Here is a 27,441-nt window from a genome sequence, read left to right as displayed (position 1 = left end):
TGACCGCGAAAGACGGAGACCGCGAAAGACGGGTGACTGCTAGTTTTAATAATTATGCAATATATGTTGCATTCAATTTTACTATTGAACACTTGAATTTTAATAAACAGTATAATTTTGGGTTCAACGGAATGCGTTCATCATGATTAATATCACATTTTTTATTTTTCAAAATTCGACTATGGCATAGTCTAAGTCAATTCCAATGCATTGAAATGAATATCTCCAAAATTCATTTCAATTCAATTGCACTGAATTAACAGTACAATGTACATAAAATGTTTTCAATTCCAATCCAATTCATTTCTTGCTCACAATGAATTCAATTTCAGTCCAATTCAATTCATGCCCAAGCTAAATCTTTTTTTTTTATTCCAATTCAATTCCAAATGCATGAAATGAAAATCCATCACAATTCAATTCAAATTTCAATGCATTGTATTAACATTATCCACGAGGAACGGCGTCCAAATAAATAAAATAAAAGTTGTAATTCGACTTTGAGAATGGAAGCTTTATTTTTTTTTTTAAATTTCAACGCATTTAACAAAATAATTTTGGTTCTAATGCGAATCCAAATAACAGATTGTGGATTTTATTTATTTATCTATTTATTTATCTATTTATTTATTTATTTATTTATTTATTTATTTATTTATTTATTTATTTATTTATTTATTTATTTATTTATTTATTTATTTATTTATTTATTTATTTATTTATTCATTCAAATTATTCTATGTATAAAAGGAGACATAACCTGGGTGCAAATGTAAACAACAAAGTTTAAACTTCATTACCTATTTATGTCGTGATCGTATTTTTTAAAGACATTTCTTGTTTATTGAGATTGAGCGCTTTCAAAACTTTCAGTCAAGCTGCTTTTCCCAGAAAACCCAAACGGCTCCAGCACGCATCTGCCCAAGTTCTGTTAAAATTTCCGCAGAGAATCACAGGGCGCCAATCACGCTGCATCGTACACCAGCTGAGCGCGTCATGATCCTTGACAGCCTCAGAACTCAGAATATAAAAGGTGGGATGTCCTCGTCAATATTATAAGCACACAAAGTCAATTGTGTGCTCTCGTGGTAGCTCAGTTTATTGCTTGGATTGTGATAATTTCCTGTGCGTAACACCATACTCTACCGAGTCTGCCTAATTGGGGCTTACGTGTTATTTCTGCTTTTCCACATCGGATAAAAAAATGGTTGAATTTAATGTTTCTTCTTCATTTTAGTGGTGATTTGTCAACCTGGTAGGTCTTTCGGAAACGTTCATCAAAGCGACGTTAGGAAGACCCGGTAGGAAGATAAGAGCGACGCTATTAGTTGTTATCAAAGTTGATAAGTTGTTTGATTTCTGCTACCCTAATTGTTTTAACCTGCTTTTAAACTGTTTTTCAAAATGGCTGCGAGGGTACCACGTATTTTATCACGCTTAAAACCTAAAACGAGTTCATCGATTGGAATTCAAAATGTTACCAGAACTTCTAGCAGAAGCACACAGGATACATGGACTCAGACAGTTCACCAAAGTCACGCTGCTGCAACAGTGGCTGCAGACGTAACTGCTACATCAGGACAATCTTCATCGGGTGCTCAACAACAAAGTACGGAAGCCAAATCTTTTGATGAGATACCTGGGCCTAAAAACTGGCCCATCGTGGGATCATTACCTTATTACGTATTTGGTCATGGACTTACACGGATTTATGATCATCAGGTACGTTTATCATTCCAGGTTTTGTTAAATTATATTATTCATTTTTGCATTTCATTCGTACTTGATTATGATTGACCACTTCATTGTATTGTGACTGTCAGCAGATAGCACATTTCCTTCATATCACTATAAATATTTATCTCATGATATAAACACGAATATTTATGATCATCAGGTAGGCCTACGTTATGTCATTCCAGGTTTTGTGGGTACATTATTTTTTTGCATTTCATTCGTACTTGATTATGATTGACCACTTCATTATATTGTGACTGTCAGCAGATAGCGCATTTCCTATAAATATTTATCATGCTCGTGATATAAACATTGCGCATAATCATTGCTATATACAGGAGTTGTAAAGGAGTAGGGTTTAATAGAGTCTATGGGGAAAATTTCAAAATATGAGTCGAGTCATTTCATTTGTGAAAAATTGATCTCGAGTCATGACTCGTTAACTTACAAGCCTCTTTAATAATCTTATTAAAGTATAACACAAACGCCTGAAAATGGTGAAAACGCCTCAAATTAATGCTACAATTTTGGTAAAAAATCCCAAACTGCTGAAAATAAATAAAAGCGCGGAAATAATTAGACTTAAATCCTGAATTCTTAGCACTGGAAGCTACTGGACTTGTCATCTCTGTGTGTAATTTCACATTTGGCACATTTAAAATCAAATGTGAAATGGTTGTCATTTTTAAAATGAAGATAAATTATTGTATAAATTTGTATCGCGATAAAACAGTAAACGGAATGAGACAAACAGGATGAGCATATAGTACAGCTACATCAAAATACATGTCATATTTATGTAAAATATTAAATTCGAGTCGGTGAGTGTGTAGAAAAGCTGACAAATGTATATATTCACCATGCAAATCCGATATATGTCCCGTGTATATTCATATCAATTCGGTATCAATTGTATCAGGCTAAGCTGCCTTTAAAAATTAATTATGAATGTACTATTTCTAAAATAGCTCAAATGGACAAATTAACTCATGATAATAAAAAAAAGTATAATGACCCATGTACGATCCATGCATAATGTTTGACGTAATCAAACGAAATGAGTCATTTGTCAGAAAATGATTTTAATTTCATCATTGATTTTATACCAAAGGTGAAATTTTCAGAATATCATCATTATTATTAATAATATTAACAAAAATGTTATAAAACACAAACAATAAACTCACACACACTATTGAACAAGACTGAACAACGTACAAAAAAACATCAAAATGTGTCATTCGCGACAAACGACTTATTTCGCTTATCGTATGATCACATATATAATAGGTTAAGCAATATCATCAGTAGATTTGTCCCTGATGATAATTATCTCTTATGTGCAAGCAATTAAAAACGCTTACATGTAAGGAATATTAAATACAACCGTTATAAAATACGCTATAATACAAAAATGTGTTGCGCTTTTAAAATAAGTACAATGCATGAGGGACGGAAATTGCTCTTAAAAAAATTACTATTTCATCTGTGTTGACTACTTGAACTCTATGTGAGCAACAAATTAAGACTACGGCACTTCAATTAATTAGTGGTTAATTATAACTTCCTAACAACATAATAATGTGAATATAGACACAATATGTGCGTTGTATGTTCATGTTTTTAGCACATCGAATCGGGTGTTTTTGTTTTTGCTACAATATTTATTTCCCTGGTATAGAATTATAGCATCAATAATCTTCAAGTTCAAAGAATGGTATTCGGGGTCATATTATTTGTGCCATATATTATTTTCCCATACGTGACGAGATCTTGCTGACATTGGAGTAATAAACATCCAAGGCGAGAAGTGAGGTAATGGGAACACACTGCACGGGGGTGGGAGGATTGTATTTGTATACAGGAAGTTATAAAAGAATACGTTTTAAGCATGTTAAGTAATTAATTCCGATCAGAAACAACTGGTGCTCAATTACCACTGATTACGCAAATTAGTATGTCATCATAGCAATACGGTATCAGACATTATACTTGCAACTATTGGACTGTAGAATAAATCTCTACAGTTCACGGTGCAGCGCAATTCGCAACTTACAATGTACATTTATCCCGGGGGGGGCACTCAACTTTGGAAGTGACGGTATGTGCCTGTCAATAGGCCCCCTCTTTTGAAGTCGACTATACCCGATGACCCCCTTTTTTTAAAAGTCATACCCGATGACCCCCTTTTTTAAATTGCGGCTACCCAATGACCCCCCTTTTTTGGTTGCGGCTACCCAATGACCCCCTTTTTTCTAGATTTTCTAGAATAGCATCATCAATATGCAACAAAATAATGCCGAAACTTTCAAATTTTGCTCAATTTTTTCAAAATTATGCCGAAACTTTCAAAATTTTGCTCCATTTTTTCAAAATTTTCCACCCGCTGACCCTTTTTTTGAAATGTTATACTCAATGACCCCCTTTTTTCAAAATGTTATACCCAATGACCCCCTTTTTTATTTTGTTTGTACCCAATGACCCCTTTTTTTAAAATAATTCGGTTTGTTACCGATAGGCCCCTACTTCGCGACACCGGTAGGCACATACCCGTCACTTCTAAAGTTGAGTGCCCCCCCGGGACATTTATCTGTGTAACAAAACATCATAAAACGTCTTACCCAGTAAATGGAAAACCTTGTGACAGAAAACGTTTAGGTCGAAAGTGTCGGGCTATAAGAGGTATAAAACGTTTTAATAAGGTTCAGAAAACATTATTGAAAACTTTCTGCAAAACATTCAAACATAATGGTTTGAAGTGGTCAAGTGCTTTCAAATATGTTTTACTATAACATTGTGACAACATTTTTAAAAATATTGTTGTATTGTTTTAAATAAAACGTTTAAACCTTAATATATAATCCGATATCTAAATGTTGATAAAAACGTTTTAACAAAAACCAAAACGTGTCTATACGATTTATAACATTCAATTTGGGGTTTTGCTAGGTTTAATGTCCGTATGTTTACATATCAAGGTCCTAATTCAAGTTTGAACAAACACACCACACAAAAACATGGACGGTAAAAATACTTTCTTTACAATTTCTGTGAAAACGGTGGGCGTTATTCTCCTCCAAAACATTCGATTCAAATATTTGTCTTTTGATGGCCTACAAATAGCAACAAAGGGTGGTCAAATAAAGATAGCCCTTGTATATCTCCGATTCAAGGTTTACAAACGCATAAATATAAAAGAGTTCTGTTCTGCGATCATTATGGACCACAATGGCCTCATCCCAATGGCATAGTACAATATCCTCAATTAAACAATCATAGTGCAACATTTGACCGCATGTATCAGAGTATGAGTTTTTGTACCCAAATTTTCAAAAGTCATTTAATGAATGTGCAAATGAATTGGGGTTAAAGAACTGTGCCTTGATAGATGAGCATGTTTTGGATCCTAGTGGATGGATATATCACAAAGGCAAATGTAGACTGGGGTCAATGACCTGAAATAGACCACCAGTACTCCTCCAGGCTTGACTTCATTTGAAACTCCACATGCCATCATCATAGGCCTCGGTCAATGAGGTTACGCTTCAGGGAAAGTACACTGACCTTTGTAACGCCATACAACATTTAAAAAAACATAATTATTTTAATAATAAATGCTTTGACATCCCCACATAATATGTTTAACATTATTGATATAGTGAAAACAAGAACTAACATAATAATAACACAATCATTTCATAAAAATCCCAGTATCTGCTATAAGCCTAGTATTGTTATCGACATATGCCTACTCCTCTTCTTCAATAATAGTAAATACTGTTTTTACATTATTTCAAAATATTAGCATCTTATGCAACACATAATCGGGCATATTAAATTGGGCCATCCGGGAAATGGATCTGGGACCTTTTCGGGTCCGATGCTCTATGTGATGTCATCTCAGAAAGAGTACTAGAGTTATTATAAATTTTTTAATTTGGTTGACTTTACAGATGGAATTTACAAAGATGTATGGACCAATCTGGAAAGAGAGACTCGGTACACTAGAATTCGTCAACGTGGCCAATCCTGAATTGGTGGCAGCTTTATATCGCAATGAAGGCAAATACCCATCGCGACTAGACATGAAACCATGGAAGACTTACCGGACACATCGGAACGAGGCATTCGGGTTACTCACACTGTAAGTAAACTTGGAAAAATTTAGCATTTGCTTGATAAAATGATAAAACAAAGAACTGAAATTGAGAAAGCCAAAAAGGACAAGGACACAAAGATTTTGCAAGTCATGGATGGCACTCCATCAAGTTGCCTTTTATTGAGCGTTTTGAATTTGTTTCAGAACACCAATTTCTCGCCATGGGTAAATTTGTTTTCCTTTCGCTTTGCCCGTAAAACATTATTTTCATGCATAGGGGGTAGAACTGGCTCCGTTCCTCTGACCGCGGTGCCCCAATTGCGAGCGCGAAGACTTTTGTTTAAAACATTTTGTGGTTGAATTTTTTAAAAATATTTTAATTCGATTTGTAAGGAAAAGTAAGTATGTTTTGCCGTTTCAACGAACGAAAACGAGTGAGTATTACCAAAGTTATGTTAAGGATGAGCGGTGGTTTAGGGAGTTGGATTGTCATTATCATGAGCACGTAACCAGTGCTAATAGGGGGTAGAGATTTAGACCCTTTCTATCCCCAAATTATGGTCTACGGTATATTTCACTGGTACTATAATACATAAGCCTAGCTGCAAAACGTGCATGATGAATCATTCTACCACCCAAAACTTGGTCGATGCAAATATATCTACATCAAGTTCAAAAAGAGAAGGTGAATGTGGAAACCCTTGAATAACCCCCTTTCAAAACTCGAATGGCTATCCGAATATAATCGCCGATTAGACCCATCAGCAAGTTATATTATCGGCTATTTTATTGCTGATTATCGAACTATATGCCTACGTGTCAAGTGTAACCGTGGATCCTATAGATAAACATAGAATGCATGCAACAGATATTAAAGAAGATACACCTGTTATGTAAATAGTAGGGGTTTATAATCCACAGTTTCCTTATAATAACGCATGAAAGTGAGATAAAATGATTCGATAATTTGCACTGTCAGTGCAGGTGTCAGCCTTTCAAATGCTTGTCGGTGACATTCTGCTCTTTACCACTGGTTACTCAGTAGGATTTTTACACCTTTATTAATTTCCTTGACGAACCACACCAGCATGACCGAGATTTTTAGCAGGTGATCCAGTCAGACACGACTTTGCAAGCAAGGAGACATTAAGCATGTTAAGTTGAACATAATACGACTTTGCAAGTAAGGAGACATTAAGTTAAACATATAAATGGTCACTTTATTCTGTTGTCATCAGATATATTTGGTTTTGCCGTTTACTATTTTTGAAATTCACACAAAAAGTCGAATATACAAGTGCTATACAAGAAATAGTTGATGATGCTGATATGAAGCTAAACTGATATGAAATCCACTAGCCAGTTATTTGGTTTTAGAACTCATACCAGATACATGGCCAATGGATCTCAGACGGGGAAAGACTCGCTGAATACTCGAACAGAAATATACGGATAACAAAATATAACTTCACAATAATCTTTAATTCCGCATCATCAAATCAACAAAGTGTCACAACATAATATAGATTACGGATTGAATACACTTGCGGTCCTTCTCCTTCAGTGACTGGCCATCGACTTCATAGGATAATAGGGCTTTAGGTAAGGGTGATTGATGAGAGAAAGACCGCGGAACGATATATTTAAATAAGGAAATATAGAAAGAAAATAGCGCCATAACAATGCAAATGAAGATAAGACGGAAAAAAGTTGAAGTTGATGATAACGACGATTTCGTTTCTTTGTTTTTTCTCCTTCATTCCGTCTTTCTTTTTTTCTTCTGTTCCTTTCGTTCTTTCTCCCCTTTCCATTCCTTCTCTCATCCTTTAGTGAAGGTGAACAGTGGCACAAAGTCAGAAGGGTACTAGCCCGAAAAATGGGCGCTCCTCGTGCAGTGAGTGTATATGCTGAGGGGATCAACAATGTTATTACAGACATGATAGGGAGACTTCGATTTGTTCGGGATGCCACAAAACATACCGACGGATTAGTACCAGATCTCACCAATGAAATGTACAAATGGTCCATGGAATGTAAGTGGTAAAATTTCGAATTTCTAAGGCTTTTGATTTTGAATACATTGGGCCCGTTCATGTTTTCTGTTTCCATCCTCATTGGTCCTGTTTGAATATCGCATAAATTTCGTATTGATTTTACATGTAGCAGGAAAGTGTAGCCACTGGGTTTTTGGCTTTGATTTCGCCTACTATCTGTAACAGAGGTCTAGAATTTTAGCCTGGCGTCCAGGGCCAAAAAAAGTATATCGGCTAGCGTACACGTAATTTTAGTTTGCCACTTTGGTATTTGGTAAGAAGATGGAGATTAAGATGAAGGTGAATTTGAGGAAAGATAAAGTGGCAGTGAAGAAGGGGAAGATGCAGTGGAAATGAAGATGAAATGGAGATAAAGATGAAATGAAGATGAAGATGAAATGAAGATGAAATGGAGATGAAGATTAAGAGCAGATGAAGGCGAATTTTAAGATGAAGTGAGTGAAGGTGAAGATGAAGTTGAAGATGAAGGTGAAAATGAAGGTGAAGTTGAAGATGAAGGTGAAGATGAAGAGGAAGACATGGAGATGAAGAGGAAGTTGAAGATGAAGTTGAAGCGAAGTTAAAAATTAAAGTGGAGATGAAGGTGAAGATAAAGTGGAGATGAAGAGGAAGACGTGGATATGAAGAGCTTGTTGAAGTGAAGTTACAGATGGAAGTGGAGATAAAGGTGAAGTTGAATATGAAGGTGAAGTTGAAGATGGCGGTGAAGTTGATGAAGATGAAGATGGAGATGAAGTTGAAGGTGAATATGAAGATGAAGTTGCGGATGAAGACGAAGGTGAAGATGAAGGTCAAGTTGAAAAAGAAGGTGAATTTGAAGATGAAGTTGAAGGTGAAGTTGAATGAAAGTGAAGACGAAGTTGAAGATGAAAGTGAAGACGAAGTTGACGATGAATGTGAAGTTGAAAAGGAAGTGGTGATGGAGAGGAAGACGTGGAGATGAAGAGGAAGTTCAAGCGATGTTAAATAAAGGTGAAGTTGAATATGGGTTGGAGATAAAGTGGAGGCGTAGGTGAAGTTGAAGAAAGATGAAGGTAAAGTTGAAGATGAAGTTAAAGATGGTGATGAAGTTAGGTGAAGATGAAGATGAGGACAGTGTTTAAAATGTCTAAGATATATAATAAAAAAGCCTTGATCGAAGTAAAGGACACTTAAATATTGAGACAAACAAAGCTGAGACACAAAATGAACAGTATGGGTTATAAAGGAGATCCTAAGGTATTAAAAGGTGTCATTTCCTCGTCTATGTGCAGGAAATGACCAAAACTTTAGTTTTAATATTATTATTGGCCTTAACTAAAGACCTGCAATACCTATGGAAGCATAAATTCGATTATTGAGTTGTTGAATCAATATTAAATAGTTACAGTGCAGTTTTTACTTTTTAGTTAAAGGTACAACTGTAAAATATGACTCTTGCTATCCCACTCGCCCTATCTACGTAGAAAATAAATACAGAATGTAACTTTAAGGGAAGGGGTATAAACGTTTGGACAGTATTTATTGTGGAACATTAGAGCACATCAGACATATCGAATTGCATTCTGAATACGAAGAATGTCATTCTGATATCAAATAATTTTGATTTTTTGAAATTCAAAATGTAATACACATTTTATGGCAAATCATTAAAAATTGATATTTTTGATATTTAACAGTACTTGAAGTAAATTTTATAAATCTGATGATTTATACTTAAAGTGTATATAGGTGGGATGAAAAGCCGACGATCAATTGAAAATTTTGACCTTTCGTATTGAAGATATGGATTTTTTTTCCCAAAACACCAAAAAAAAAAAGGTCTTTTTGGGAAAAAAATCCATATCTTCAATATGAAAGGTCAAAATTTTCAATTGACCGTCGGCTTTTCCTCGCTGCTACATACACTTTAAGAATATATCATTCGATTTATATAATTTACCGAGGACTGTTATATATCAAAAATTTGAAAAATATCAAATTTTTATAATTTGTCATAAAAGTTGTATTATATTGTGATTTTCAAAAATGAAAATTATTTGATATCAGAAAGACATGCTTCGTATTCAGAATGCAATTCGATAGGTCTGAGGTGCTCTCATGTCCCACAAAAAATACTGTCGAAACGCAATAACGCTCATTTTAGATCCCTTAACAAGCTATTATGAATTTAAATCTTTTTTCAGCAATATTCAACGTCCTCTTCGAAACCCGGATTGGATGCTTGGAAAAGCACATACCAGAAGCGTCACAAAAGTTCATTGACTCCATCCATCAGATGTTCAAATCAGGACAGATTCTGTTTGTGACGTCATCTGAACTTTTCAAGAAGTATAATCTGAAACCTTGGCGGGATCACGAAGAAGCCTGGGACTACATCTTTAAATTTGGTCAGTAACCATAGTAACTAGGTTGGTAGATCTAAATTTGGGCCAAATAGCCCCGAGTTATTTAGATTACCCTGTAGACGTGATGATCCAGTAAATTCGGGATCGGGTATTTGTGCTATACCATGTACGTGCTACTATTTTTATCGGTCTGTTTGGCTTGACTAGCAAGTTCTTCTTTCAAATCTAGTTTTCTGAAAAGCATCATTACGAAAAAGAACAAGAAATGCACAATTTCTGGGCAAAAAGACTAGCGGTAATTATCCTAACTGCCATGAACATGAAATTAGATGTATATGTAAAAAACTATTATATCATCAGTGGAGCAACTCTTACATAAAAGATTTAGGCTTTAATATAGACTTTTATTATTTATATGAATTGTATTTCTTTCAAATCTGAAAGCATCATTACGAAAAAGAACAAGAAATACACAATTTCTGGGCAATAAGACTAGAGATAATAATTCAAAAACATCCATCTTGTTCAAGATTGGATTGGATAATTACCCAGCAAACACAAAACGTTTTCGACATCATTCGCAAAAGGTTAGAAAAGGTATATAGCCAGAAAACGTTTAAATGTCGGGTTATAAAGGACATATAAAGGGTATAAAACGTTTTCATAACATTCAAAAACATTAAGGGCTGGGGTATGAGCGTTTGGACAGTATTTATTTTGGGACATCAGAGCACATCAGACATATCGAATTGCATTCTGAATCGAAGAATGTCATTCTGATATCAAATAATTTTGATTTTTGAAATTCGCAATTTAATACACATTTTATGGCAAATCATTAAAAATTGATATTTTGATATTTAACAGTACTTGAAGTAAACTTTATAAATCTGAGGACTTATACTTAAAGTGTATGTAGGTGGGATGAAAAGCCGACGATCAATTGAAAATTTTGACCTTTCAGTATTGAAGATATGGATTTTTTCCCAAAACACCCAAAAAAAAATAGGTCTTTTTGGGAAAAAAATCCATATCTTCAATATGAAAGGTCAAAATTTTCAATTGACCGTCGGCTTTTCCTTTCTGCTACATACACTTTAAGAATATATCATTAGATTTATATAATTTACCGAGGACTGTTATATATCAAAATTTGAAAAATATCAAATTTTTATAATTTGTCATAAAATTTGTATTATATTGTGATTTTCAAAAATGAAAATTATTTGATATCAGAAAGACATGCTTCAGTATTCAGAATGCAATTCGATAGGTCGAGGTGCTCTCATGTCCCACAAAAATACTGTCGAAAGCATAATAAACGCTCATTTTAGATCCCTTAACCTACTTCAAATATTCTAACATAATGTTATTTAAGTGTTTAACAAAATTAGCGAAAAATGTTTGCAAAAATTATTTTACAAATCTGTAAATTTTGTTCATTTTGAACAATTCTTAAGTAAAAACGAAGTTTTTGACTCACGTTTTAGTGACGTTTCACCACTACACTAGTGGCTTCATCAGACTGGCAACTCATCACATCTGACTGTTTCCTTTTATGGGTAACAGTAGGCACCGTTGAGGGCGTGATGAGCTGGTCAAAGATGTTGTTGAGTGCGTAGGCCCCCTCGTCCTTGTTTAGAGTGTCATGTCCTTTTCTGCGGATCCAAATGGCTTCCTTGAGCCACCTGGTAGTCTTATCAGCTTCACGATCAATGACCTTGGATTCCTCCCAATTGATTGAGTGATTTGTGGAGGCAACATGGTCGGTGATAGCAGATTTGTGAATCTCAGTGACAGAAGATTTACGATTTGCAGTGAATGGTCTGGCTTCAAATTTCTCAACCTCTTTTTGGTGCTCTTTAAGTCGGGTGCCAAAGGGACGGCCAGTTTCGCCAATATAGGAACTGGGACAGTCACCACAGGGAATCCCATACATGGCCTCCGCTTTCTGCTGGGGGGAGAAGTTTGTCCTTAGGGTGGCGAGCATACTGCGAATGGTGCGATGTGGTTTCATGGCAGTAGAGAATCCATGCTTTTTGAACACACGGGAGACTCGCTCAGAAGCGCCCTCTATGTAGGGAACCACGACCATGCCTTTGGTTTTCTCACTGTCATCTTTTCGCTTTGTCGTAGGTTTTGTCTTAGGAGTGGATCTGTCTTTTTGGACTTTTTTAATAGACCAATCTGGATAGCCGCAAGTGGTCAATGCATCGCGTATTTTTTTCTCCTCAGTTTGTTTGTCCGCGTCCTCTGTTACCAAACGCGTCACTCCTGTCTAACAGCGTTCTAACAACTCCCAGCTTTTGATGTAAGGGGTGGTGGGAGGAGAACTGAAGATATTGATCAGTGTGCGTTTTCTTACGGTAGATGCAGAGTTTTACTGATCCATCCGGTTTTCTGGTGATTAGGGTGTCGAGGAAGGGGATCGAACCTTCTTGTTGGTGGGGTCAATGGAATTAAGATGATCTGTAAGGTGGTCTAGCCCTCTCCTTTACGTACTATTTCCAACACGTCATCTACGTATCTTTTCCAGAGACGCGGGCGACAGGCTACCGGGGCCGTGGAAATGGCTTTCTGCTCCAGCCACTCCATGAATATATTACACGCGCGTGGGCTGAGGGGACTTCCCATAGCCATGCCGAACCGTTGGCGGTAAATATCACCAGAGTAGCTAAAGTAGGCGACAGTAGCAAGACAAAATTTTGTAAGTTCGATGATGTCATTAATTGTGAGAAGGGTTCTGTTTTTGAGGTCTTTATCCTCACTCAGTCTATCACGGAGCACATGGAGAGTGAGATCGATGGGGGTACTGGTAAAAAGCGTCACCACATCATGCGAATTAAGTATCTCATCTTCTGTGAGGACAATGTCTTTCAAGTCTTCCGCAAGACTTTTGGAGTTCAGAACATGATGTTCGGATTGACCAACAATGGGGCTCAGAATATCGGCTAGGGACTTGGCCACATTATAACCGATAGAGCCAGTAAAATCTACGATGGGTCGCAACGGGGTTCCATCTTTGTGGATTTTGACATCTTTGACCAGCTCATCACGCCCTCAACGGTGCCTACTGTTACCCATAAAAGGAAACAGTCAGATGTGATGAGTTGCCAGTCTGATGAAGCCACTAGTGTAGTGGTGAAACGTCACTAAACGTGAGTCAAAAACTTCGTTTTTACTTAGGAATTGTTCAAAATGAACAAAATTTACAGTTGAATCCTACATTCCTAATGAACTTGTTCAAATATTTTACAAATCATTTTTAAAACAGTTTAAAAAAATTGTAGTTGTGTGTTTTCATATAAAAGGTTTTAAAATGTTTCCATGACCTTTATATAACCCGACATTTAATGCTATTAAACGTTTTTATCTAAATCAAAACCCAAATATAACATGTTTAAAACGTTTTAAAATCATTTTTGTGTTTGCTGGGTAGATTCTTTAAATAGCCATTAAACCTTCCACATTCTAAGTAACTTATGTTTTTAACTTTTGATTGATTTTAGCTAAGAAAGCAGTAGACGAGAAGTTGGAAGAATTGTCGAAACTGACAGCAGAAGGAGGAGAACTAGACTCCACAACAGCCAACGGTTTTATGACATACTTGTTATCGAGTCAGAAACTTAGCATGAATAAAATCTATGGAAATGCGTGTGAATTATTATTAGCAGGAGTTGATACGGTAAGCATCCAATTTTATCATTATACTATGCCTTTCGGATCTAATATTTTCACCCACTTGGATTCATCAAAACATAATAATGGGCAGATCTGAACTCGTTATTGGCTGTGCGTGTCAATGCTTGAATGAGGTTTATTTCCATCTTACTGTCACTGGAGGAACAATTAGACGTTCCGTTATTGTTACCAAAATGATTATATTGAAGTTTCAAAATGGGTGGCCAAATCAGATTTCGTAGAAAACATATATTTAAGATGACTACGGGCTATTTTGGTACACAATGGATTGTACTCATCAGGTGAAGGGAATAGGCTACCACAAATGGAAATGCTAATCGGTAATTGATGCATGGATGAGGAGAAGAGGGGTTACTCAAGGGTATCCACATTCACCTCGTCTTTTTGAACTTGATGTAGATATATTTGCCTTGACAAAAATCCAATGACAATTTCATTCCTGATTGGATTTGTAGTAAAATATTGTCATTGCGCTGTCTAGTTCAATACAGTACTTAAAATACAACCAATAGAATAGCCCAATAGAATAGAGCTAATAGTCTATAGTTCTAGTTCAAAACCAAATCTGAATACGTATCTCCTCTCAAACAGAGGTGCAAACTTGCATTTTAGTTTAAAGAGTGAAACCTAATAAAGAACAAAAACGATACACAAAATTGACTTTTACAACAGTCAATTTCTTCATGAAGAAGTATAGAAAGAACTTGATTAATGTACCGTATGTTTTTGCAGATATAGGTCTAGAAATCTGGATTCCATGGATTAGATACCTGCACACTTTGCACTCTGTTTGCACTTTGCTACCCTTCTGCTGCCCAAATCATGCTATTAAACAACATCAACTCCACCCACTGCACTTTTTACCCCTGAAAATCCTAAAGTTGCCTGAATAAATGTAACAAGCTGGACATCTGTACTTTGGTTTTAAGGTGATACTTCCGGCTTTTTCAAAATTCTAAGTTGTATTAATTGTGATAAGTTAATTAACAGGTCCATCATGTGTGTTAATTTAGGCATTCGAATACACATTCATAAAAAAGTATGGAAATTATTTTAAACAGCTGGAAAAACATTTAAAATCGGACAAAATACCTGAAAATGGGCTGAAAATAGATAAAATTGCGGGGATTTTGACTGATATTACCATGCCTGTGTTATTTACAGAGGTTTCGAACCATACAATTCTGTTTTTCAGCTCATCTTATGGGTCTTCAGGAGTTGGTCAACATGTGAGCAGCTTTTACTTTGGGCTTCATATTTTATGTCTATTTTGGCCACAAACTAAAAATCATAGAACTTCTTGAACAAAAAACATTTAAATTAACTTCTCCTTATTCGTTTCCTTAGATACACCGGACAGTGGTTGCAGCATTTTTGTTTCACAATAGGATCCACAACATGCTCATCTACATGCGCATATTTTTTGGGGGCTTTAGGCGCCAGCCTCAGCCAAAGTAGGAGGCGGCAAAAAGCGAGGGCGGCGGAAGAAGAAGGCGGCATAAACAGGGGCGGCAAAAAGCGAAAGTGGGCGGCAAAACAATTAGCAAAGAAAAAAGGCGCCAAAAATTGAAAAAGCATAAAAAAAATGGTAAAAAGCTTCCTTTTGGTACACTAGCGCCTAAAATCCTTTTTTTTTTTTCTTTTTTTTTTTTGCTCTTCACTTTTTCAAACAACCGTGAAAAAAATTGGGTCAACCTTTTCGGGCTGTTAAGGAAGGGGCGGCAAAATTGTTTCTCCTTCAGCCCCCCGGGGTTGGGGCGGCCACGGTATGCCACTGATCTATCAGGGGCGCAGTTCTTAAACCCCATACATTTGTATACTCATTAAATGATCTTGGGTACAAAAACTCATACAATTGCAACTTGAGGTCAAATTTTGCACTATGATTATGTAATTGAGGTTATTGGACTATGACATTGGGATGAGGCTATTGTGGTCCATAGTGTTTTGAGCATTTCTTCCTCTTGGTTTAGCCCAGTCTGCATACCTGCCAACTGTCCCTATTTAATAGGGACTGTCCCTATTTTTACTGAAACAAAAAGCATAAAAGAGAGCGATTTTACCATGTGTCCCTATTTTTGCAAAAATATGACCATAGTAATGTATAGGAAATTCAGGAATGTCCCTATTTTCATATTTTGTTCTCCCATTTGTCCCTATATGTAAGGTTTTAGGGTTGGCAGGTATGAGTCTGTATACCGCCTGATAAACTACACTACACCACTGAGTTGCCTTGCCATTTCATCACCTTAAAGTTAGGCTTTTAACATGCTCAATTTCATATTGTCCCAGAAACCCCAAATCCAGGGTTCAAATCGATGTCATTCCATGCTGAGCTTACTCAGCCTGAGGGATATTTTATAAATGTTTTGGTGATACCTGATAGTAACTTGTCACATCTTCTTATCTACAGTATTTGATGTATTGGAATTCCAGATTGGAATGCTATCATTTATTACATGGAATGGGAACATAAGATCTGAATGTATTAAGTTGTTATGCACATTAACAAAACGTGTCATTCTTACGGTACCTTGCCCTTGGTATGAACATGGATGATCTGAATTAGAATATAATGGGCATTGCAGGGCTTCAAGCCAACATTTGCCAAAAAATATAGGAATAATATAGAAACTTTTAAATGCAAAATAGGACTGCAGAAGTCAAATACAATAGATAGCAGAGACCAGTAACTATTGTTAAGGAGGAGGGTCCCAAAGATACTTTAATTTTTGCATGTGTGCATCACTTTTGTCTGGTATGACTGGTATGTCTATAAATAATAATTTGGGCTAAAAGTAAAATCTACCTACTGACCTACTGAAAAATTATGACAACTGCCTGCGAAAGATGGTATTTAAATGAGATATTCTAAAACAAATTTATATTACGAGGAGGCACAGTTGGCATAATACAACCAGTGGCGAAACCAAGAAGTTTTTCGGAGGCACCACTGAATATAACGTAAATAAATATCATGAAATTCATAATCAAAAACACTGGCCTATAGTACTAATAAGCATTATTCTCTCCCATACAGACCTCTAACACACTTGCCTGGGTCTTATACGAGCTCTCAAGACATCCTGAGGCAGAGCAGAGACTATATAATGAGATATCCAGCGTAATGGGGACAGATGGACAGAACATTCCAACAACAGAGGATTTGACACAAATGCCATATCTGAAGAGTATCATCAAAGAAACATTGAGGTATGTAGTACTCTCCCCCCCCTCCAGTTTCCAGCCAGTAAAACCCAAAATTACGAAAAAAAATCCACTTTTTGCGACGATTTTGCTCAAAATTGGTTGGTTTTGCCCCTAATTTAGTTTGCCCCACCCCCCCCAATGAAAAATATTCCTGGCACCACCATCGCATACCATAAAAGATGATGCTAGAATCACAAAATACTTCTTTAAGTATATGCAAAAAAACCATGAAAAGCAAGGAATTGGCTATTGAAAAAGGCAGAAAATATGCTGTAATTAGAAAATGAAAGGATAAAAAACTGCTTGTGCCTGCCTTTTTTTCTGCAAATTCGGCAGGCACCTACACCTGTACATTTTTTTTGAGGGGGGGGGGGACTCCTCATTACATCAGTGCCTATTGATCACTCAAGATATTTTATTGCTCCAGAAATATGGCACCCCAGCAAACACAAAACGTTTTATTGTCAGGTTATATAAAAGGTATAAAACATTGTAATAACGTTCAAAAACATTTTTGAAAACTTAACGCAACATATTCTAACATAATGTTGTTTAAGAGTTGACAAAATATTTTCGAAAAATGTTTGCCAAAAATATTTTGCACAACATTTTTATTGTGCCGTTTTTTTCCCCATATAAAACACTTTTAAAAATGTTTTCATGACCTTTATATAACCCGACATTTAAATGTTATAAAATGTTTTTGAATGAAACCAAAATGTGTTTACAACACATTTCTAACGTTTTAAGAACAGTTGCTGGGACATTAGATGTAATCCACTCTGAACTTACAATTGATCAATCCTGTTACCATGTTTACAGATTATATCCAGTCCTTCCAGCAAATAATCGCATCCTGGATAGAGATGTTGTCATTGGTGGATACCACATACCAAAAAAGGTAACAGTAATAATTATATACCTCATATATAGATTCCTCTCATCTGATTGGTTAAAAGTGGAGTCATTAAAATAGCTGTGCCCCCTTTTTCTATCAAGATGACGTCATACAACAACTGTGCCCCGGGCACAGTTGATTCTATGCCCGGAAAATAATTGGATATTCGCAACCCGAATACACAGATCGTCAGTATACATTGCGCACCCACTATATGGCGGCGTTGATTACGAAAAGTGTTGAGACTATCGCGGTCACAGTTCGCAATGAATTTGACCTCTCCTTGACGACGATCTTTCACCGGCCGCCGTGAGTGCAGTGATTGTTTACATTCTGTTACATGTCAAGGATTTATACCTGCCAAATGTCACTTTTTAGCCAAATGTCACTTTTTAGACAAATTACTACGACCTGGAGACTCGGCAGTGTGTGATGTTAGCACAGAAACGGTAGGGTTGTTTTAGATATGAAATCGGTAGATATCAGTCCAAATTCTGCACCCTTGCTCTTGCATGCACTGTGTGCATTTAAAAAAGCTTGTAGGCCTTGTCAGTCAGGAAATCTTTTAACCAATTAAATGAGAAGAATCTATATTATTAGGTAGATAAAACAAATATTGACTGCTTAATATTGGGCACAGTTTAAAATTATAGGCCCTCGGTGATGTCAAAACCATGACTATGCCCTCAGCTTCGCCGGGCATAGTCATGGTTTTGACATCACCGAGGGCCTATAATTTTAACTGTGCCCCTCATAGCAGTCAATATTTGTATACTAAAACCTTTCACAGGAGTAGTGGATGCATTGGAATGGGTATTTAGTCCAGGCCCTGTCCTATAGACCCGTATACATTTTTCAAAGAGGAAAGTTTGAAAGTTGATTCGAGTAGTATGCATTGGTCTTCCAAATTCTACTAGGTGGAAAATTCCAAACCCGGGCATACTCTGTATATGGCCATTTTTCAAAATGGCCGCCAAAATGTACTTATGAACCAGGTAAAATGACAATAACTCTGAAGCTACTTGACCTAGAGGGGTGATTGATGTGTCTTTCCCCACTAAATCAAGGCTGTCTGATTGAATGAAGGGGGTTTCATGGATGTCTGAGGTCCAGGACACCTGAAATCCAAGATGGCCGCCCGTAACAACCATAATAATCATATTAGCCAGATGAAATGACAATAATTGAATCTACCTGACCTACAAGGGTCATTGAGGTGTCTATCCCCACTAAATCAAGGCTGGCTGAGTGAATGAAGGGGTTTCATGGATGTCTGAGGTCTGGGACACATGAAATCCAAGATGGCCGCCCATAGCAACCATAAATCATCATATTAGCCAGGTGAAATGACAATAATTGAATCAATCTGCCTGACCTACAAGGGTCATTGAGGTGTCTATCCCCACTAAATCAATGCTGGCTGAGTGAATGAAGGGGGTTTCATGGATGTCTGAGGTCTAGGACACTTGAAATCCAAGATGGCCGCCCAGTAGCAACCATAATCATCATATTAGCCAGATGAAATGACAATAATTCGGAATCTGCTTGACCTACAAGGGTCATTGAGGTGTTTATCCCCACTAAATCAAGGCTGTCTGATTGAACAAAGGGGGTTCATGTGTGTCTGAGGTCTAGGATACCTGAAATCCAAGATGGCCGCCCGTAACAACCATAATAATCATATTAGCCAGATGAAATGACAATAATTCGGAATCTACCTGACCTACAAGGGTCATTGAGGTGTCTATCCCCACTAAATCAAGGCTGGCTGAGTGAATGAAGGGGGTTTCATGGATGTCTGAGGTCTGGGACACATGAAATCCAAGATGGCCGCCCATAGCAACCATAAATCATCATATTAGCCAGGTGAAATGACAATAATTCGGAATCAATCTGCCTGACCTACAAGGGTCATTGAGGTGTCTATCCCCACTAAATCAATGCTGGCTGAGTGAATGAAGGGGTTTCATGGATGTCTGAGGTCTAGGACACTTGAAATCCAAGATGGCCGCCCGTAGCAACCATAATCATCATATTAGCCAGATGAAATGACAATAATTCGGAATCTGCTTGACCTACAAGGGTCATTGAGGTGTTTATCCCCACTAAATCAAGGCTGTCTGATTGAACAAAGGGGGGTTCATGTGTGTCTGAGGTCTAGGATACCTGAAATCCAAGATGGCCGCCCGTAGCAACCGTAATCATCATATTAACCCGATGAAATGACAATAATTCGGAGTCTGCTTGACCTACAAGGGTCATTGAGGTCTATATCCCTACTAAATCAATACTGTATAATTGAATGAAGAGGGTGTCATGGCTCTCTAGGGCGTACATCCACAAATTTAAGATGGCCGCCTATAGCAACCATATAATATTCATATTAACAAGGTGAAATGATAATATCTCAGTAATTATTTGATCTAGAAGAGCAATTAAGGTGTGTAACTTCGCTAAATCCAGATGGCAGCCATAGCACCCACTATTAACCAAGTGAAATGTCACCAATTACAATCTATGTGACCTAAAGGCTGGATTAATGTGCTTATCCTCAGAAAATCGAGGCTAGTTGATTGAGTAAAAATGTTTGCATGGTTATCTGAGGTCTTGGACACCTAAAATGCAATATGGCTACCCTAGCAACCACATGCATGCGCATATTTCCACAGTTATAATTCTTGCAAATGATTTGACTGGAGGGTACATGAAATGTTCCCCCACTTAACCAATGTTACGTTATTGATTGTTAACTTTTGTTTGTTAATGTAACAGGTGAGTAGAGATTGGCAGACACAACAGAGGAAAAGGATGAAAGTACATCGCAGATAAAGGGACTTTTAAGTAATCTCCTCATTTCCAAGCCTGCCCCTGCTCCTCCAGTCACTTCAGAGTGGTGAACCTGGTCGGAAACGTGTACAGGGGGTAGCTGAACTCAAAGATGATGATGTTTACAAAAGGTTCTTGGACCTGACTGTACATTCAAGTACCATAACACTAATGCATGTTATAACGGGTACACAGATACACGAAAGTCCCCATACAACCAGAGGAACCGCAGGTAGATGAGGGTCCTGAAGCCCACCACATGCCAGCCACGCAAGCAGCACCGCTGTTTCTCCGTCCAGGGCATAGCAGCCAAACCAAACATATTTCCCGAAGAATGATGCAAAGAAAGTAAGCAACTGATCTGGCATTTGTATGGTCTCCCATGATTCTTTCAATTCATGACCATCACAAAATGTATCAACTTGCTTAAATGCGTCTCTGAGAATTTCCCCACACGACTTAACAACATTCATGTCTCTCATTTTGGCAAAGACAAAGCTTCCATAAATGAATTACGTTTAGAGTTAGGTTGGGAATTTTGACTTGCATCATTTTCTTCCTGATTTGATAAAGTAACATATTGTTTAAAACATTTATTATGACAATAAATGTCAGCAGCATTATACATCTTCAGGAGTAGCCAAGTCTGCGATCTGACAAAGACATCATCCTAGATTTCATTGCTTCTAAAACCTCAATGCAATTTTTTCTATTACAAATTCAAATTTTTCACGCACCCCGCTTTTCGCTTACTCGCACCCTATCAGAGCAACATATCGCACAGTTAATATAAATAGGTTTGGTTTGGCTACAAGGCCCTGGACGGGGAACGACGGTGCTGCGCGTAGCTGGCATGAGGTGAGCTTAAGGACCCTCATCTACCTGAGGTTCCTCTGGTGGTATGTGGACGTTTCGTGTATTTGTATATACCTTTCATAACATGCAATCATGTTATGATACTTGAATGTATGATCGGGTCCAAGAACCTTAAGCTTTTTGTGAACATCATCATCTTTGAGTTCAGCTACCTCTCGTACACGTTTCCTACCAGTTTCACCACTCTGAAGTGACTGTGATTTCTTGTTCTTCTTTTGACAAATAATACAGTTTTCAAGGTCTGTAGGAGCATGAGCAGGCTTGGGAATAAGGAGATTAAGTCCATCGATCTGAGATGTACTTTCCTTTTCCTGTGTCAAGTCCGTCAATCTCTACTCACCTGTAACATTAACAAACAAAATTAACAATCAATAACGTAACATTGGTTAAGTGGGCAACATTTCATGTACCTATACCCCAAATCAAATCATTTGAAAGAGTTATAACTGTGGAAATATGCATGTGGTTGCTATGGGTAGACATCTTGTATTTTAGGTGTCCAAGACCTCATATAACCATGGAAACTAGCATTGATTTCCATAGGTACATAGGTTCTAATTGATGAGATTTCATTTGGTTTATAGGGGTTGTTATGACTGCCATCTGGATTTGGTGTGACTTCGACTTTAGAAAACCATGCTATCACATTCATTTAATCAAACAGCCTTGATTTAGCGAAGTTACACACCTCAATTGCTCTTCTAGATTAAATAGTTACCGAGATATTGTCATTTCACCTGGTTAATGTGAATATTATATGGTTACTATGGGCGGCCATCTTAGATTGTGGGTGTCCTAGACATCAGACAACCACGACACCCACTTCATTCAATTAGACAGTCTTGATTTAGTAGGGATAGAGACCTCAATGACCTTTGTAGGTCAAGCAGATTCCGAATTATTGTCATTTCATCTGGCTAATATGATGATTATGGTTGCTACGGGCGGCCATCTTGGATTTCAGGTGTACTAGACCTCAGACACCCACGAAACCTATTCATTCACTCAGCCAGTCTTGATTTAGTGTCTATGACCCTTGTAGGTCAGGCACATTCCGAATTATTGTCATTTCAACTGGCTAATATGATGACTTATGGTTGCTATGGGCGGCCATCTTGAATTTAAGGTGTCCCTGACCTCAGACATCCATGAAACCCCCTTCATTCACTCAGCCAGCCTTGATTTAGTGGGGATAGACACCTCAATGACCCTTGTAGGTCAGGCAGATTCCGAATTATTGTCATTTCACCTTGCTAATATGATGATTTATGGTTGCTATGGGCGGCCATCTTGGCTTTCAGGTGTCCCAGACCTCTGACATCCATGAAACCCCCTTCATTCACTCAGCCAGCCTTGATTTAGTGGGGATAGACACCTCAATGACCCTTGTAGGTCAGGTAGATTCCGAATTATTGTCATTTCATCTGGCTAATATGATTATTATGGTTGCTACGGGCGGCCATCTTGGATTCCAGGTGTCCTGGACCTCAGACATCCATGAAACCCCCTTCATTCAATCAGACAGCCTTGATTTAGTGAGGATAGACACCTAAATCACCCCTCTAGGTCAAGTAGTTTCAGAGTTATTGTCATTTTACCTGGTTCATAAGTACATTTTGGCGGCCATTTTGAAAAATGGCCATATACAGAGTTAGACCCTCCCTCGGGTCCGTGGAGAACGACTGGTAATGTAGATTACATAGCATTAAAAATCAACCCAATACACGGACCCTCCCAGTCTGTAGGCAATTTGACTTCCAGCTCCCACAAACTGCTGGAAGTTCACTTTTACGGATTTGGAGTCACGCAATCTTTCTATATACCACGTCCATGTTTTCACCTACATTAACGTTTGTGTAGGCGACTAAACAACGATATTGTATCCGACCAATCAACGCAGCTTGGCATCGCGGGGATATTTGAAAAGGCTTCCCTAGCTAAATAATGTGCAAACATTTGCAATCCGCACGCCGATATGGACAATAGGCCTAAGTCCGAGTCGAGTGGTTGCCTTTTATTATTGCGCGTACCATGGGTCTATCAGACGCGTGCCACTTGAGCTCAATACCTCTCAGTTGTTGACAAGTGTCCCATCCGATCTTGCGCCACATCCCGCGGCATAGCTTTGTGCTACCATATTTGAATTGAAACTGGGGCGGGCTTTCGTAATTGACATCGGAATCACCGTGCTTCGTTGAACGAATATTTGGAAGTGAGATCTCTAACAGATTGGACCAGTCTCGGAATCAGCGCCCAATGGACTTTCGTGTTCACTTATAATACGAGTATATTTCTATATTGCTGCATGGTTGACTGTGGTGGGTGTAATTAGTGGCGTCGATTTGTGGATGAAGAGGAATGGGTTTTGGCATTGAAGAAAATAAGGGGGGAGTTGGCATTTTTTTTTATAGTGTTTTACGTAATTATTTATTGTTACATTATCCAGAGATGGAACCGAACCGAGACTGGGGGCCAGTCTAATACAGAGTTTGCCCGGGGTTTGGAATTTTCCACCTAGTAGAATTTGGAAGACCTATGCATACCCTACTCGAATCAACTTTCAAACTTTCCTCTTCGAAAAATGTATACGGGTCTGTAGGACAGGTCCAGGACTAATTAGCATTCTACTTAATACTAGAACTACGCAGTTCGTAATTAAGGTGACTCCACACACAAAGGTGTGTAAATAACAAAGGTTTGTAAATAATACAAATACAAATAATATAACATAACACAAAACTATACAGCACATTAGGCTACCATTATACTGTCAACATACCAAGTTTGAAGTTGATTGGTTATTGTATTTATGTAAACTGCAGGGTGGATTAATGAAAATGTAGGCAAATAATAAGCCCATTAATATTCATACATATGCAAATAACATGCCACAATACTATACAGCACATCAGGCCACCATATCCTATTACCATACCAAATTTGAAATTGGTCGATTATTGCATTTAAGCTGCAGAATGGATTAATGGTTTTGCTTCCGCCCGGACGGACAGCCAGCCAGCCAAACAATCAAACAAACAGGCAACCAACCAACCATTTGGATGATAACATAAGCTCCACATTGGGGGCCAAAAATCAATATAACAGTGTGTTTTCATGCCCCCGCCAGTGTACATACATTTGCCTAATCTTACCCTGGGCAATATGCATGAGGTGTCACTGGAGTTGGAACAGATAGTAGATTATGATAACATATGAATCTTTGCATATTCTAATTAATTAGTTGATAGTTCAATAATAACATCGAAGCAGCATTGATGGTTGATCCAAAGATCAAACACATTTGGTTGTTGTACCTAACCAATCAGCACTATTGAATCAAATCAAATTGATGTCAGGCATTCACATACCAAACCTAATCCTGTCCAGTGATTCAATCCCCATATATGACATTGTTACTTTTGCAGACTATGGTCGGTTCCCTCCAGTATGTGATTGGTCGAGATGAGAAGGTATTCCCTGATCCTAATAGCTTCAAACCAGAGAGATGGTTAAGAGAGACATCACATAGCAATGTTAGCTCTACATTTGCATCAGTACCATTTGGCTTTGGTCCTAGAATGTGTATCGGTAGACGACTTGCTGAACTGGAGCTACATCTGGCCCTTGCTAGGGTAGGTACTCTTAAACAATTGTATATTTCATTTAAAATATACACTACCCCTGTTGAAGATTTTGGAAATATCTGCCACAGGGGGAGTATGAATTTCAGATGGAATGAGCACATAAGGCAGCTCCATGCTCCATTTGAATTTCATACACCCTCTGAGAAAGATTCAACCTGAATCTTCCCCTGAGGGAGAGTAAGTTTCAAATAGAACTGCTAATGTGTGAATTGCATTTGAAATTCATACTCCCCTTTTGGAAGATATTTCCAAAATCTTCCACAGGGGTAGTGTATATTTTAAATGGAATAGCCCAATTAATGTCTGGCATCATCATGTAGAATTTGTGTTAAAATAAGATAACATGAGAATTAATATAATAATAATAATTATATTTTGTATTATTTCTTAATTGATGCAGATATCTCAGCAATTCAAGCTTTCTTACCTAGGGGAAGGGATAGTAGAACCAATTGTGCATGGACTGCTTATACCAGGATCACCTGTTCAAGTGGGATTCACTGATAGAACCTGAACCTGATTCAACAATTCTTCTGTGGTATGGACAATGCCTGTGTACTCAAGGCAAACTGACTACAATAGTGATTCGCACCCACCACATTAAACATTCAATTGAGTTTTCAATTTGCTTCAACAATTCTACAGTGGTATAGACAATACCTGTGTACTCAAGGCAAACTGACTACAGTAGGGATTCCCACCAGCGCACTAGCGCAGTCAACATTCATTTGAGTTTTCAATCTGCTTCAGCAATTCTTCAGTGGTATACAGAATGCCTGTGTATAAAGGGGAACTGACTGTAGTGATATGCACCTGTTGCATTCGACATTGAACTGAGTTAAGTGCATCACCTCGAACTGCACTATGAAATACAAATAAATACAGCTGTGTGTTTCCTGAAAATATGACAGTTTAGTCTTCCCTTCAAGATGCTTGCTAATCCAAAACACCTCACCTCATCACACCTCACAGGCTGTGTCACCTACTGTCTGATGTAGCCCTCCCCAAGTAGCTTCCAACACTCTCTATTAAGATGGCATTCAGATGGTTACAAGTTTGCAGTTTAAGTTGAGGTACAAATCAGGTGGACCTAAATTCTAATGTTAGATTTGGATGTGGCATATATTGCCTATAATCCACAGCAGCTGAAAGGAGTATCCCATCATGCATTGCAGTATATTCCGCATGCCCCATAACAAATGTATACAAAATATAAACAAGAGCCGCTTAGATATTTAGAGCTATGGATAGTTTCACAATACTTTGTGAGTCATATTTTTGCAAACAAAAGTCTAAGCACCTCCGATTTAAGCGAGTTATTAAAGTTGAAGTGAGGGATTTTGTGTACATTTTCTATGACACATTCAGTTCTATTATGGTACTGCAAATCATAATGGGATACTCCCTTCAGCTGCTGTGCCTATAATCTATAGGAATGGATTGGTATCAATAATTTTGATACATCTTGTAGATGCTTGCAGTAAACAGACACAGCAGATATTCTTGAACATATTTACTGGCAAATTACTGCTTCACTCAACTTCAATATAAAATTGGATCGATTGAGCCCATATTTATTGGTTGAGCTACAAGTTTTAAAATAATTTAAAACTCACAGCGAGACCCAATAAATATTGGCTGTTCCCAATTATATCAATGTTATTTTTTGGATCCAATATTTTCACACACTTGGATTCATCAGAACATAATAATGAAAGTTATGTGTTAGCTATTTTTGCCAATTATAAGTCGAATAAAGTATAATTGGGTAGTTTGTGGCTCATTCAATTAGCCAATCACAACAATATAATAAATCTGATGATTTAGCACATCATCACAGATGAGAAAATGTATAGACTATCCACCAATAGGCAAATCTACCAACAGGCAAAGTACCTGTGCTTTGTATGCCATGAATTCTCGCATATTCATGAGACCTGATCATTTGATCAGTCATGTGTAACAAATTGCCTGCATATTTACACGATAGGGCATTGCATGCTTTCACATTTACGCGAAAGATTATGTGGTATGTGCGTAAGAGTTTTGTCTCTCATACTTCATAGAA

General features: G+C 37.5%; 1 protein-coding gene across 1 annotated transcript; it reads left to right on the top strand.

Annotated features, from left to right (window-relative positions):
* The first annotated feature begins 1,308 nt into the window (after window positions 1-1,308).
* Window positions 1,309-26,025, top strand: LOC140172810 (1,25-dihydroxyvitamin D(3) 24-hydroxylase, mitochondrial-like). Its single transcript, XM_072195936.1, has 9 exons — window positions 1,309-1,722; window positions 5,691-5,881; window positions 7,667-7,869; window positions 10,056-10,259; window positions 13,727-13,902; window positions 16,960-17,132; window positions 17,952-18,030; window positions 25,155-25,361; window positions 25,774-26,025. The coding sequence occupies exons 1-9, from the start codon at window positions 1,405-1,407 to the stop codon at window positions 25,885-25,887; spliced, it is 1,665 nt and encodes a 554-aa protein (XP_072052037.1). The 5' UTR covers window positions 1,309-1,404; the 3' UTR covers window positions 25,888-26,025.
* The last annotated feature ends 1,416 nt before the right edge of the window (window positions 26,026-27,441 follow it).

The sequence above is a fragment of the Amphiura filiformis genome, chromosome 16 (assembly GCF_039555335.1).
Source record: "Amphiura filiformis chromosome 16, Afil_fr2py, whole genome shotgun sequence".
NCBI lineage: Eukaryota > Metazoa > Echinodermata > Ophiuroidea > Amphilepidida > Amphiuridae > Amphiura > Amphiura filiformis.
This window is presented reverse-complemented; position numbering and strand designations above follow the sequence as displayed.